Source organism: Eptatretus burgeri, chromosome 17 (genome assembly GCF_056783735.1).
Source record: "Eptatretus burgeri isolate ZD-2024b chromosome 17, Ebu_testis_v1, whole genome shotgun sequence".
Lineage (NCBI taxonomy): Eukaryota > Metazoa > Chordata > Myxini > Myxiniformes > Myxinidae > Eptatretus > Eptatretus burgeri.
Window position 1 is genome coordinate 8429743 of NC_140977.1, and position 15647 is coordinate 8445389.

A 15647-nucleotide genomic window follows, 5' to 3' on the forward strand; every position below is an offset into this window, starting at 1 on the left:
AAAAATTATGTCACAAGTCACATGGTTTGGTGGCCATCTTGGATAGAAAGAGCCACCTGGTCCGATGAAACTTAACATGATCCACTACCCAATTCGAGGGCGAATTTAAATTCTACCAATGGTGCAAGACATCACATCTATACTTATCAGATAAAGCCTTCAACTGGCAGAAGTGACATAATGAAGGCACCTATGACATAAATCTTTCTCAATGGGGAGTTTTTGACATGTTCTGAGTAAAAAAAAAAAAATTCCCATGGAGCAGTTTCAGACAGAGGTCCAATGTTTTTCTTTTACAACATGGCTGCAACACCAAATGACCTATGGCTTCACAATTATCACTGAAAAATCTATATGAGTCACTCATGTTGAAAATTTTATGTCTCACTCAGGCTGTTACAGAGAAAATAAATTTAAAAAGGAATAAACACCCAAAATCACGTGGGAAAGATAATTGGACCACTGGGCCCTGGCCGAATGTTATCACCCAAATTTGGCAGCATTCTGACTGTTGGGTCTGGATTAGAAGATTTTTGAAGTCATTTATATATCCCCCCACGCCCCCCAAATTGATAAAATTAGGCAATTTTGACACATTTCTGGTCAAGTGATTGACATGACTGGCAATTTAGCATCCCTACCCTGGTCTAATGTAATAATCCAAACTTTGTCAGTCTGGAGAAGAAAATTTTGGAAGGAATTTGCACGACCTCCATTTTGACACACTTCTGACCATGTGATCAGCACAGCCTCCACAATTTAGCATTACAATCCTAACCCAATGTCACCAAGATTTGGTAGCATTCTGACTGGAGGGTCTCGAAGATTTTTGAAGGAATTTATGCGGTTTCCCAAAAATTGACGAAGTTGGCCATTTTGACAAACTTCGGGTGATGTGATCAACATGGCCTCTGCATTTTAACATCAGGAGTGTGTTGTAATCCATCCATCCATTGGGACCATACTCTGTGCAGAGCGTTGGTGCTGCCTCAGCAGTCCCCTGGGTTATTGGGCACAATCCTGGATGAATCGCCAATTCGACATAGGATACCAGCATGCTGGCACTCATTTTGCCCACCTCAGATGGATGACAGGTTGAATCAACCCCACCTCGTATTACTTCAACATCCAAGCAGGATTCGCACTCAGGATCCTCGGATACTAAGCCCACCACTCACCACGAGCTATGAAGCCAACACGAGGCATGTGTTCTAATGTTTTAATCCAAATTTGGTTGGATTCTGATGGGTGGGCTTGCAGAAGAAGATTGTTAAAGGAATTTACATTATTTTCTAAACAATTGATTGTCGGCCATTTTGACACACTTTCGGTCACATGATCGGCATGAGTTGCGCAATTTAACATCCCAACGCTGACCTGATATTGTAACCCAAATTCTGTCGCATTCTGATTGGTGGGTTTGGAGAAGATTTTGGAAGGAATTTGCACGACCGCCATTTTGACACATTTCCGGTCATGTGATCGGCATGACCTCCGCAATTTAAGATCCCTACCCTGGCTTAATGTTGTAACCCAAATTTGGAAGCATTCTGACTGGTGGGTTTGGAGAAGATTTTGGAAGGAATTTGTGTGACCGCCATTTTGACACATTTCCGGTCATGTGATCGGCATGACCTCCGCAATTTAAGATCCCTACCCTGGCTTAATGTTGTTACCCAAATTTGGAAGCATTCTGACTGGTGGGGTTGGAGAAGATTTTGGAAGGAATTTGTGTGACCGCCATTTTGACACACTTCCAATCACTTGATAAACATGGCCTCCACAATTTAACATCAGGACCATATCCAAATGTTGTAACCCAAATTTGGTAGCGTTCTGACTGTTTTGTCTGGCGGAGAAGATTTGTGAAGAAATTTACTCTGTCAGCCATTTTGACCTAAAGTCTTGTGACCAGAACGAGGTTTGCAATCTCTGTTGCCAGGAAGGAGAGGAACGTTGCTGTGAAATCTCTGCCGTTTCAGCCCAGCGGTTGGGTTGGCGAAGTTGAAAAAGAATATGGACGGATGGATGGACAGACGGTTCGTGATGACAATACCTTATCTGGAATATGAATTCCAGAGAAGCAAATAATGTGGAGACATCAAAGGGGCCTTTGAAGGGGGTATGTCTACCTAAGGTAGAACAAAGGCCAACCTCTGTTTTTTTTATCATGTATTTATTTATTTTTCAATTCATCGATGCGTAACATTTCTGAAATGGATTGTTGGCTAAAAATATTTTGGGTTTATCATTGTTTTTCAGCCGTTTCCATGGTTATGCTGAATTTTCTTTAAAGTCCTTTAAAAAATTAAGAACTGGAAATAACTTTGTGAATGAAGAACATACAGACATGGATTTAAAGCCAAAGTGATGCTTTCTGTGTTTTCTACTTGTTCCAACACATTTTTCTTTTTTTGTTTACCTTGTCGAGGCTCGTATGAGAGCTAACACACAATGTACAGCAACGGGGGCTTGAGAAAAGAGGGGTGGGAGAGGGAAGGACAAAACAGTGAGGAACAGAGACATTAGGAGATCTGTGGAAGGGAGATGGATGGGGCGGGGAACACGGGGAATACAAGATAGACACCACAGGGATTTTCATGAAGGAATGCAGGGAATTTGAAGGAGGTGGGTTTGGGGTGGATTTATGAGAGTATAAAGTCATCATGAAGTGATCACTCAGCACTTACACGTCCCTAATTTCCATAAATCCAAGATGGCCGCCACTATTACACATGTTCAACTTCAGAACATTATTTTGCACCTTCTGGATTGAATTTTTGAATTATCTAAAGTTTTAAAATAATCTCCACATTCAGGAGAAGTTTTTTTTAAATGAGCAACTTTTTGATGGCATTTGCCCTTTATTTGCATCAATCCAATATGGCTGTCACTGTTTATGATAATTTAATTCCAGGAAATCTGGCTCTTTTGGTGTTGAAACCGCGTGATTTGACTCCGTTTGAAAACTTATTTTTCTTTTTGTTTTTCTTTTTATCTCCGTCACCGAGGGTGGAAGGAGGTTATATTTTCATCCCTGTCTGTCTGTTTGTTTCTCTGGTGTTTGTTTATCCGTTTGTTTGTTGAAATTTCAACGTCGAAGATTTTTCAAGTATATTCGTGGGTCGATTTGTTATTCTGTTTGTTTTTTACTTGGCAACAAAAATTTCACCAATACAAGTATGTTGGTCTGTTGCATTTGTTTGTGTGTCTGTCTGTTTGTTTTTTGTCTGGCCACAGTTTTCAAGCAATTTTTCTGAAATTTTTTGTGTGGTGACCAGCCAAGGAGGGCAACGCTTAATTCTGGTGAACATCCAGATCTGCATCCGGACCTGAGAATTTTTTTGAGTGATTCTTCACCATTGAGAGATAGGGCCAAAAACAATGTGAAGCATGATATCTCCAAAAGTTGTGGACGACTTGTGACAAAATGAGGTGGAGGAGTTGGTTCGGTAACGAGAACAAGCCGATTGGATTTTGGTTTCCTCCTTCCTATCAGTGGGATACAAAATGTAAATTGTCCAACCTCTCGGAGGTATCGGCTCCATGACTTGCCGATCCGTTTCGACAAGTGTTGCTCTACGAGTGATTGTTTTTTTCTGTCTGTCTGTCTGTCTGTTTGTCTGTCTGTCTGTGTCTGTCTGTTTGTCACATGATGTTTGGCCACAGTTTTCAAGCAATCGTTCTGAATTTTTTTCGTTTTTGTGGGTGACCGGCCAAGGAGAACAATCACAACACTTAATTTTGGTGAATATCCGGATCTGAGAACTTTTTCAGTGATTCTTCACCATTGAGAGATTGGGCCATAAACGATATGTCGCACAATTTCTCAAAAAGTTTTGGATCGATTCGGACGAAACTTGGGGGGCAGGTTGGGAGAGCCACGAGGAAGAATTGATTCCGTTTTAGTGAAGATCCGAATCCAGATCTGGATAAGACAGTTACTTATTTTTTTTCCCACAAATTGCACTCATGTGGGAATCATTCCACACATCACATTCAAATTCACATTTGGATTTTATAAAATAAATCATCAAATCAGAGACATCAAGTCCCACTCTGAGAACATTTAGGGACGTAAAGCCGGTTGTCTCGCCTGCATGAAGTTGTGAACATGAAAATCCCCTCGAAAGGAGAAGGCCAATGTGTGCCGGTTCCCTGTCCTGGAGATGTTGAACGGGTCCAGATGCTGTTTGAAGGTGTTTGGTCCGAATGGGTTCATACATTCCACGTCAGACAATTACTAAAGCAAAGGTATAGTGGGCCAAACGACCACCGGCCGTGAGCAGGCACAGGTATAGCGGGCTAAACGACCACCTGCCGTGAGCAGGTCCAGGTATAGTGGGCCAAACGACCACCTGCCATGAGCAGGCACAGGTATAGTGAGCCAAACGACCATCTGCCATGATCAGGCACAGGTATAGTGGGCCAAACGACCATCTGCCATGAGCAGCTGCAGGTATAGTGGGCCAAACGATCACCTGTCCTGAGCAGGTACAGGTATAGTGGGCCAAACGACCACTTGCCGTGTGCGGGTTTTGTTAAATATGTTGATGATGACAAGATTGGAATAAAAAACATAAACGGAGTCACGTGGAAACATCGAGAATGTTCCATGTTTGTGTAAATATCATTGTTTTAATAAATCCTCGGAGTGAAATAAAATGATAATTTGGGTGAAATTCCTGATTGTGAGTGACGTCAGAGTAACAGGTGTTCGTGTTTTTGTATAAAAAGGTAAAAAAAAAAAAAAAAAAAAAAAATCCGTTCGTTTTGTCCTTCCCTTCTCTGTCCTGTGGTTCAGGTTCCCGTTCCCCACCTGGTGGGTCTCACCTTGATTTAACCCTTGTCGGTCCAGGTAATCCTCCCCGTTTCTCTCCCCGTTTCTCTCCCCGTTTCTCTCCCCGTTTCTCTCCCCGTTTCTCTCCCCGTTAAACGGTTCTCGGTTTGAACGTAATGGCCGTGGAGGTTCAGACCGTCGGTACCAAGGTGGGTTCGTTGGTTCTTCATCTGAACCTGGTGGATGGAGTTCGAGTTCGAATTTGATTAGTTGGGATAACTTGAGCAAATCCCCGGGGATTTAAATGATTCGTTTGAATTGTTGAAACGTTTTAATGGAGGTGAACTGATGGACATGTGTGGTGGGTTGGGGTTTGGGCCCTTCCTGTATGTGTTACACCCTAAAGTTGTGGTTTGTTTAAACATCCAATTTCAATGTAAACGGTTCATGTGAATGTTCTCTGAAGGTTTGAATCCCCATCCTCCATTCATCCACTAATCCCTCATTTGTAGAGCAAACCTTTTTAATGTGGCCTGACAGTGTTTGGTAGTGAGACTCGTGATCGTTTATACAAATAGACTCGTGCAGTCAAAAAAAAAAAAAAAAAAAAGTGTGTGTGTTTGATTAACTCATTGTGCAGGTCCAGATAACTTTACAATGTTGGCCGTTGTTGTGCAAATGTCACAAAACCATTGGGCTGGTGTCGTCGTACCCGAACCCACACAGTGTCAAGAAGTTCAAAGATCAATTGTCATAAATGTAAAGATAATTGATTTCAAAATTGAAGTACGAGGTGTTAAAATGATTAATGTCCTGAAACATTTGTAGCGATATTTATATATATATATATATATATATATATATATATATATATATATTTTAAACTGCACCACACGTACTTCCCCAACCACTGCAGGGTCAATGTATCTGAAGAAAAAACAACTATTACCAAAGGTCATGAACGCAAAAATACTTTGAAGATCATCACACAAAACCACACTAGGTGTGAGTAAGTAACATTGTAACTAAATTAAATTTGTAAATTGTAAAACTCTCTGCCACCACCAAGTTATTGGGAGGTACCCGGTCCATTCACACCCCATGAGGCCCCAGCACATGGTACGTGTTACTCACATTGTAGTTTTTGTAATTTGAGAGATGTGTCTGTGTATAAATTATTTTTTGTTCTCTATTTTAAATTATTTCCACACTTTGTGAACTGTAACAGTTTAAAATGAATAAAAAACATGGAAGTGGACCAGTTGCGCCAGTGTGCTGGTGGTTTTACTCTGTGCTGGTTTCATTTTATTTTCCTCCAACAAACGTTTTTTGTGCAGCGTTTATTTTCTTGCTTGTATATATATATATATTCATGACAGTGTGAGTGAATGCAGAAGACATGATGTTCAATGTGTGAGGTTGCCGAGCTCGTGTTCCATTGTGTTTCCTAATGAGTCTCTGCTTGTTTGCTCTGAGGTGTAAAGGCACAAACTAAATGATGGATGTTCATGTAACCTGTACTGATAAGGTGAGGTTGGGGCTTTGATATTTGATTCCCAGGATCAGATCTTTTCACAAGAATATTAAAAGTTAATCCCTTGCTGTTTCAGAATGAGATCCTCATTGTGTTAACCTCGTTCTTGTCCACAGAATGTGGTGCAGAGATTGTATTCATTCCCGTTGTTCAGTTCTGCCATGGATGAGTTGGTTCAGTCCGACAAGAGAGGGAAGGAGTCTCTGCCTGTTCTTCTCTCTGTGGGTAATATGGTGGAACAGGGAGTTACGGGAGTAACTGTGATCGTCTCCAGTGGGATCCAACCAATCGCCAGGATTCTTCATCCACAGAGTGAGTGATTCTGTGCACATCGGACGTGTCTGAAATTCTGTTTATATATTTATTTTAAACTTTAACTTTGTGGACTTTTTGTTTTTATTTTTTCCCATCTATTCTCAGTTAAGTTTGTTGACGAACTCACTTGCCGGGGTCTGGATATTGTGGAAGTGAAGGTCCCGATCTTGCTGCAACCTGCCAACAAGGTACAGGGAATGGGGGAAGTGATTGAATCTTTCTGTCGTGAAATGAAATGTAATTTGGTGGAGACGTGTACATGTCTGTTTTCAACTGGAGAAATAAATGTATCTTGTAATTTAAATGTTCCCCTGTGCAGTAATTGATGGACATTTCCTCGTCCGCAGGTTCTTGATGATGTGAAGAAGAACTTAAAAATGCTCAAAAACAAATGGGAGTCTTTCTGGATTGGTCCAAGTCCCAGGTCGGAGCGGGTTTGGAGAGATCCAAGCAGGCCGTGTTGGACGGTACAGACGCTCTCCTGAAAACCAAGTTTGGACAGGTGCTCATGTCTGGTGCAGATTCGATGCTTTCTCAAGTGGATGGATACCTGCCTCAAGATCACACAGGTAAGATTATGAAGTGTGGACGATGCTGTTTTTTTTAATTTTAATTTTTCATTCTTCTTTCAAGACATATTTGTACATCCTACAGAAGGTGAGAGTAAGGAAGAGAAAGTTGTCATACCAAGCTCCTCGGCTCTTGATTTTTACGGTAGGTTCTTTGCTGTATCAAGCAAGGCCGGGCAGGAGCTGTTCAGGAAGAGTTCTTCCGGGATCCAACTTGCTGCAGAGAGCGGTCGTGTCTATTTAACCGACATTCTAAAATCTCGAAACACTGTGTTCGACTCGATGCAGAAGACGCCGTTGAACGGGGAAAAGCCCGATTCCGCTCGCTCTGGTGATATCTGTAAATCGAGCGGTGCGGAGGCTCTGGGTAAACAAAGCAAATGAGAAGGTCTGCAGCTGATTTCTCATTTTGTAATTGTTTGTTTGTTCAGCTTCACATTGGATTTCCTGGTTTTGTTGGTCATGGAAATAAAATTCTTGCTGAAAGTGATATTTGTTTTTTGTTCCTCAATTCATTCTTTTCTTTGTTGTAATCTTGTCATGCAGACTGTCATTCAACTGACCATCATACTGTTTCAATTTAACAGCCCATCATTCTCGGATGTGAACCCCCCCCGTCCCAATTCAAATGGAACACCAAATGCAGCGCTGCATTGGAGTCAGGAAGAACCTGAAGAAGCAAAAAAAAAAAAAAAAAAAGGAAACATGGTCATTTGAGGGATGATCTGGGCTGACTTTTATTTTGTCATATTCTTTCAGGCTGGTGGATGTGGAGTTTTGGAGCAGGCAGGAGTTAATATATTTTTTAATGTTATCCAGTGTAAGGGACTGAGTTACCTCAATTGTTTTTTGTTTTTGTTCCGATGCAGATTTTTGGGTTAATTTTTTTTTTGGGCTTTAAAAATTCTCGAACCCCAAGTCTGCCAATATTTCCACCAAAGTATTTATATTTTGATAGCGTACTTTGTTGACAACACAGGTGACGTGGCATGGCCATCATTTATATACATATATAAACCCCCAAAAACTTCACCTCTATCTCAAAGCGTGAAATGGAAAACCGTCACTTCCCACATGTTAATGAACTCCCCAGAGGAACACTTTTTGTTTGTTGTTGTTGACTGGTGAAGCGGTGTCTCGGTAAATTTGACTGCTGCGTGGGAATAATTTGAAATTTCTTGAGCGTCATCTACGCAACAATTCAGTCGGGGGAGAAAAAATTCCGTCACCGCCATTTTGACACACTTCCAATCACATGATAAGCATTGCCTCCACAATTTAACATCAGGACCATGTCCGAATGTTTTAACCCAAATTTGGTAGCATTCTGACTGTTTTGTCTGGTGAAGAAATGGACTCTGTCGGCCATTTTGACCTAAATTTTTGCGTAGAAATGACTGTTCGACAGCCATATTGTTTTGAGAAAAAATAAATTTAATCTTCAGAATGGCAAGACAGATTGAGGTGAAACTTTGCACACACATTCCCCATAACATCCTTTTACAAATTTGTTAATTTACAAATGATAGGTCACTTGATTTGCTGCTGATATTGAATTTACTCTCAAACATCTCCAAAATGGTTCGTTCGATCAAAGAGAAACTTCACAAACGTATTCTCCTTGGTTAGTGGATATAAGTTAGTTCATGAATAATTGATGGTCAGATGGTTTGTCAGCCAGATTGCATTGGAAAAAGAAATTAAATGTTTTCTCATCACTTACCCAACCAAAGCCAAACTTGGCAACTATCATCTAACTCCATGCCTGCATATACGATAAAAAATATGTCACATGGTTTGGTGGCCATCATGGATAGAAAAAGGAACTTTGTCCGATCAACACAAAACTTAAACATGATCCACTACCCAATTAGAGGGCGAATTTAAATTTATTATTTAATAGATCATGTAGTATGGCAGCCATATTGGATTGAAAATTCAAAAATTTTAAAGTCTTCTCTGAAACAGCTGAACAGATCAAGGTAAAACTTTACAGATTTGACAACCTATCCATGACAAACAAAAAGTTCCCACCTCCTTTTGATGTTGGACACATAATTTAGCAGCTATATTCGATTGAATGAAAAATATTAAATAACGTTTATTCTGGAACCACTGCATCAATAAATGTGAATCTTCACAGTTATGATGCAACAGTCATGTGGAATGAAGGATTTAAATTTCAACCCAATCGGCAACACGGTTTGGCAGCCATATTGAATTGAAGGAAAAATATTGAATAATATATACTCTGGAACCACTGCATCAATGAATGTGAAACTTCAATTATAATCCTGCCAGGATGGGGAAAGTAAGTTAAATTTCAACCAAACTGGCCACATGGTTTGGCAGCCATAATAATTTAATTATTTGAATCTGAGAACTTTTAGAATTTTTTTGTTTTGCATAAGGCTCACTTGGCTGCACCTGCATGGGTTTGAGGGGACAGCAGTGACAATTCGATCAATACCGATGATGGCCCCAGGAAAATGGTCAATTGTGTACCAAATAAATGGATGGAACGTGGCCTGTTCTTCGGTCCATTACTTGTGAATCCCACGTCGTGCAGAAACGTGTGGAGCCTTATAAGATTCAGGGAATCCTGCTGATGGTGCCCACATGTATTAATTTGTGTTCACTTTACTTAAACACCAATTCAATTGCTACAGACTATGGATTCAGGAAAAAGGGCTAACTGCTTACATAATAAATAGATTGAATTTGGTGTTTTGCTGCGTCCAAAACTCATCAATCCCACCAAGTAGAGAGATGCATGTGAGGGGGGGCTTACAATTACTCTGGGGAGTTCCGGTTTACCTTGTGGACCCACGGTGACGTTTCCTGCATATTTCTTGCTTCGTGTTCAGGTAATTGAAATGCCAATTCAATCGATACCGACGCTATCCCCACTAAAAAGGGCTAACTGCATACGTAATAAATAGATTGAACACTTTGTGTGACTCGGTTCGTAACTCGTCAGTCCTGCGTTATATCGAAACAGGTCGGTATTTGTCTCAAAATCGGACGTCTGGGTACCCGGTCATCACTGCCAGCAGTCATAAAGTGGCAGTTCTAGTTATATATATATATATATATATAAATATATATATATATTCTTTTTTGGTGCAAGACATCAAATTTATACTTATCAGATAAAGCTTTCCACTTGTATCATTGACTTAATGAAGGCACCTATGACATAAATCTTTCTCAATGGGGAGTTCTTGACATGTTCTGAGTCAAAAAAAAAAAATTCCCATGGAGCAGTTTCAGACAGAGGTCCAATGTTTTTCTTTTCCAACATGGCTGCAACACCAAATGACCTCTGGCTTCACAATTATCACTGAAAAATCTACATGAGTCACTCATGTTGAAAATTTTGTGTCTCACTGAAGCTGTTTCAGAGAAAATGAATTTAAAAAGGAATAAACAACCAACATCACGGGGGAAAGATGATTGGACCACTGGGCCCTGGACGAATGTTATCACCCAAATTTGGCAGCATTCTGCATGCTGGGTCTGGATAAGAAGATTGTTAAAGTCATTTTGTATTTTCACCCCCCCCCCGCCCCCCACCCCCCAAATTGATGAAGTTGGCAATTTTGATACATTTCTGGCCAAGTGATTGACATGACTGGCAAATTAGCATCCCTACCCTGGTCTCATGTAATAACCCAGTATAACAATGTTATAACAATAAATATAAAATATTTTTTGTTCTCTATTTTAAATTGTTGTTTCCACACTTTGTGAACTTTAACAGTTTAAAATGAATAATAAAAAACAAGAAGTGGACCAGTTGAGCCAGTGTTCTGGTGGTTTTACTCTGTGCTGGTTTCATTTTATTTTCCTCCAACAAAAGTTTTTGGGCAGGTCGAATGGGCAGCGTTTATTTTCGTACACATGTACATGACACAGTGTGAGTCAATGCAGAAGACATGATGTTCCATGTGTGAGGTTTCCGAGCTCGTGTTCCATTGTGTTTCCTGATGAGTCTCTGCTTGTTTGCTCTGAGGTGTAAAGGCACAAACTAAATGATGGATGTTCAAGTTACCTGAACTGATGAGGTGAGGTTGTGGCTTTGATATTTGATTCCCAGGATCAGATCTTTTTTCAAGAATATTAAAAGTTAATCCCTCGCTGTTTCAGAATGTCCTCATTGTTTTAACTGCCTTCTTGTCCACAGAATGTGGTGCAGAGATTGTATTCACTCCCGTTGTTCAGTTCTGCCGTGGATGAGTTGGTTCAGTCCTACAAGAGAGGGAAGGAGTCTCGGCCTGTTCTTCTCTCTGTGGGTAATATGGTGGAACAGGGAGTTACGGGAGTATCTGTGATCGTCTCCAGTGGGATCCAACCAATCGCCAGGATTCTTCATCCACAGAGTGTGATTCTGTGCACATCGGACGTGTCTGAAATTCTGTTTATATATTTATTTTTAATTTTAACTTTGTGGACTTTTTTTGTTTTTATTTTTTCCCAGTTAAGTTTTGACGAGCTCGATTCCCGGGGTCTGGATCTTGTGGAAGTGAAGGTCCCGATCTTGCAGCAACCTGCCAACAAGGTATGGGGAATGGGGGAAGTGATTGTGAATCTTTCTGCAGTGAAATGTAATTTGGTGGAGACGTGTATATGTCTGTTTACAACTGGAGAAATAATTGAATCTTCTAATTTAAATGTTCCTCTGTGCAGTAATTGATGGACATGTCCTTGGCCGCAGGTTCTTGATGATGTGAAGAAGAACTTAGAAAATGCACAAAAACAAATGGGAGTCTTTCTCGATTGGTCCAAGTCCCAGGTCGGAGCGGGTTTGGAGAGATCCAAGCAGGCCGTGTTGGACGGTACGGACGCTCTCCTGAAAACCAAGTTTGGACAGGTGCTCATGTCTGGTGCAGATTCGATGCTTTCTCAAGTGGATGGATACCTGCCACAAGATGAGACAGGTAAGATTGTGAAGTGTGGACATGATACTGTCTTTTTTTTTTTTTGGTTCTTCTGTTGAGACTAATACTTTTACATCCTACAGAAGGTGAGAGTAAGGAAGAGAAAGTTGTCATACCAAGCTCCTCGGCCCTTGACTTTTACCGTCTGCTCTTTGCTGTATCAAGCAAGGCCGGGCGAGAGCTGTTCAGGAAGAGTTCTTCCGGGATCCAACTTGCTGCAGAGAGCGGTCGTGTCCATTTAACCGGCATTATGAAATCTCTCAACAAGGTGTTCGACTCGGTGCAGAAGACCCCGTTGAACGGGGAAAAGCCCGATTCCGCTCGCTCTGGTGATATCTGTAAATCGAGCGGTGCAGAGGCTCTGGGTAAACAAAGCAAATGAGAAGGTCTGCAGCTGATTTCTGATTCTGTAAATGTTTGTTTGTTCAGCTTCACATTGAATTGAATGGATTGGGTTTCCTGGTTGTTGGTAATGTAAATAAAATTCTTGCTGAAAGTGATTTTTGTTTTTGGTCCTCAATTCATTCTCGTCATGCAGACCGTCATTCTGTTTCAGTTTAACAGCCCGTCATTCTTGGATAAACCCGAATTCCTTTTGTGAATCCCCCCCCCTTTCCCAATTCAAATGGAACACCAAATGCAGCGCTGCATTGAAGTCAGGACGAACCTGAAGAAGCAAAAAGAAAAAAAAAAAAAAAAGTGAAAGATGGTCATTTGAGGGGAGGAGAGATAATCTCGACTGACTTTTAATTTGTGGATTTGGAGTTTTATTTATTTATTATTTTTTTTTTTTTATGGTATCCAGTGCAATGGACTGAGTAACCTAAATTGTTTATCCTTCTGTTTTTGTTCTTCCGTTGCAGATTTTTGGCTTAAAATTCTCGAACCCCAAGTCTGACAAAATATTTTCACCATCGTATGTATCATTTGATAGCGGACTTGATTGACATCACAGGTGGCTTGGTACGACCGACATCGTGAAAAAAAAAAAATATATATATATATATATATATATACCCCCAAAAACTTCAACTCCATCTCAAACCGTGCAATGGAAAAATGTCACTTCACACATGTTAATGAATTCCCCAGAGAAACTTTTTTTTTTTTTTTTTTTTTTTGACTGATGAAGCGGTGTCTCGGTGTGTCACAGGCGTCATCTACGCAACAATTCAGTCGGAGGAAAAAAATTGACCATCGGTGACTGTGCGGCAGCCATATTGTTTTGAAAAAAAATAAATTATTTTAATCTTCAAAATGGCAAGACAGATTAAGGTGAAACTTTGCACACACATTCCCCATAACATCCTTTTACAAGTTTGTTAATTTATCATTGATAGGTAATATGGTTTGGGGATCATATTGAATTTACCCTCAAACATCTCCAGAATGGTTGGTCAGATCAAGGGGAAACATCAAAAAGGTATTCTCCTTTGGGAGGGAATATAAGCTTGCTAAAGAATAATTAATAGATCACATGGTTTGTCAGCCGTATTGGATTGAAGAAAACTATATATTTTCTCTGGAATGACAACCAATCGGAGCGAGACTTTGCAAGTATCTAACACCATGGTGACATGCATGGTAAAAAAAATTATGTCATCACATGGTTTGGCGGCCATGTTAGAGAGAGAAATGAACCTCAACCGATTAACACGAAACTTCACATGCATGCTTCCCTACCCGCTTGGAGGGAGAATGAAAATTTATGATGTCATAAGTCATAGGGATTGTCAGCCATATTGGATTGAATATTAATAAATTTTTAAATTCTTCTCCAGAATGGGTGGACAGATTTTGGCAAAACTTCATGCACACTTTCCCCAAGACATTATTTTACAAGTTTGTTAATTTCTAATTGATAGATCACATGGTTTGGTGGCCATATTGAATTTACCCAAAAACGTTCAAACATCTTCTCCAGAACAGCTGGTCAAATCAAGGGGAAACTTCACTCACGTATTCTCCTTGGTTGTTGGATATAAATTAGTTCATGAATAATTGATGGTCAGATGGTTTGGCAGCCATATTGGATTGAAAAAAAATTAATTGTTTTCTCTGGAATCACTCACCCAACCCAAGCCAAACTTGGCAAATTTCATCGAACTCCATGCCTGCATATACGCTAAAAATTATGTCACAAGTCACATGGTTTGGTGGCCATCTTGGATAGAAAGAGCCACCTGGTCCGATGAAACTTAACATGATCCACTACCCATTTCGAGGGCGAATTTAAATTCTACCAATGGCGCAAGAGATCAAATCTAAACTTATCAGATAAAGCCTTCAACTGGCATAAGTGTTATAATGAAGGCACCTATGACATAAATCTTTCTCAATGGGGAGTTTTTGACATGTTTTGAGTAAAAATTAAAAAAATTCCCATGGAGCAGTTTCAGACAGAGGTCCAATGTTTTTCTTTTCCAACATGGCTGCAACACCAAATGACCTATGGCTTCACAATTATCACTGAAAAAGCTATATGAGTCACTCATGTTGAAAATTTTGTGTCTCACTCAAGCTGTTACAGAGAAAATGAATTTAAAAAGGAATAAACACCCAACATCACGTGGGAAAGATAATTGGACCACTGGGCCCTGGCCGAATGTTGTCACCCAAATTTGGCAGCATTCTGACTGTTGGGTCTGGATAAGAAGATTTTTGAAGTCATTTATATATCCCCTCCCCCAACCCCCAAATTGATAAAATTAGGCAATTTTGGCACATTTCTGGCCAAGTGATTGACATGACTGGCAATTTAGCATCCCTACCCTGGTCTAATGTAATAATCCAAACTTTGTCGGTCTGGAGAAGAAAATTTTGGAAGGAATTTGCACGACCTCCATTTTGACACACTTCTGACCATGTGACCAGCACAGCCTCCACAATTTAGCATTACAATCCTAATCTAATGTCACCAAGATTTGGTAGCATTCTGACTGGAGGGTCTCGAAGATTTTTGAAGGAATTTATGCGGTTTCCCAAAAATTGACGAAGTTGGCCATTTTGACAAACTTCGGGTGATGTGATCAACATGGCCTCTGCATTTTAACATCAGGAGTGTGTTGTAATCCATCCATCCATTGGGACCATACTCTGTGCAGAGCGTTGGTGCTGCCCCAGCAGTCTCCTGGGTTATTGGGCACAATCCTGGATGAATCGCCAATTCGACGTAGGATACCAGTATGCTGGCACTCATTTTGCCCACCTCAGATGGACGACAGGTTGAATCAACCCCACCTCGTATTACTTCAACATCCAAGCAGGATTCGCACTCAGGATCCTCGGATACTAAGCCCACCACTCACCACGAGCTATTAAGCCAACACCAGGCATGTGTTCTAATGTTTTAATCCAAATTTGGTTGCATTCTGACGGGTGGGCTTGGAGAAGAAAATTGTTGAAGGAATTTACATGATTTTCTAAACAATTGATTGTCGGCCATTTTGACACACTTTCGGTCACATGATCGGCATGAGTTGAGCAATTTAACATCCCTACGCTGACCT

The 15647-nt window shown here is 40.5% G+C and overlaps 2 protein-coding genes across 2 annotated transcripts; both read left to right on the top strand.

The window, feature by feature from the left end:
- Positions 1-4956: 4956 nt before the first annotated feature.
- Positions 4957-7654, top strand: LOC147009221 (perilipin-1-like). The gene is made up of 5 exons (XM_085862194.1): positions 4957-4989; positions 6431-6626; positions 6735-6854; positions 6995-7198; positions 7284-7654. The coding sequence occupies exons 1-5, from the start codon at positions 4957-4959 to the stop codon at positions 7580-7582; spliced, it is 852 nt and encodes a 283-aa protein (XP_085718320.1). The 3' UTR covers positions 7583-7654.
- Positions 7655-9500: 1846 nt separating this feature from the next.
- On the top strand, positions 9501-12579 carry LOC147009222 (perilipin-1-like). Its single transcript, XM_085863008.1, has 5 exons — positions 9501-9509; positions 11385-11582; positions 11679-11759; positions 11916-12138; positions 12222-12579. The coding sequence occupies exons 1-5, from the start codon at positions 9501-9503 to the stop codon at positions 12518-12520; spliced, it is 810 nt and encodes a 269-aa protein (XP_085719134.1). The 3' UTR covers positions 12521-12579.
- The last annotated feature ends 3068 nt before the right edge of the window (positions 12580-15647 follow it).

Coding starts and splice junctions, on each gene's coding strand:
- LOC147009222 (XM_085863008.1), top strand. Junction 11,583..11,678: donor GGATTCTTCATCCACAGAGT/GTGATTCTGTGC, acceptor ATTTTTTCCCAG/TTAAGTTTTGACGAGCTCGA. Junction 12,139..12,221: donor CCTGCCACAAGATGAGACAG/GTAAGATTGTGA, acceptor TACATCCTACAG/AAGGTGAGAGTAAGGAAGAG.
- LOC147009221 (XM_085862194.1), top strand. CDS start 4,957: ATGGCCGTGGAGGTTCAGACCGTCGGTACCAAG. Junction 6,627..6,734: donor CAGGATTCTTCATCCACAGA/GTGAGTGATTCT, acceptor ATCTATTCTCAG/TTAAGTTTGTTGACGAACTC. Junction 6,855..6,994: donor AGTGATTGAATCTTTCTGTC/GTGAAATGAAAT, acceptor GATGATGTGAAG/AAGAACTTAAAAATGCTCAA.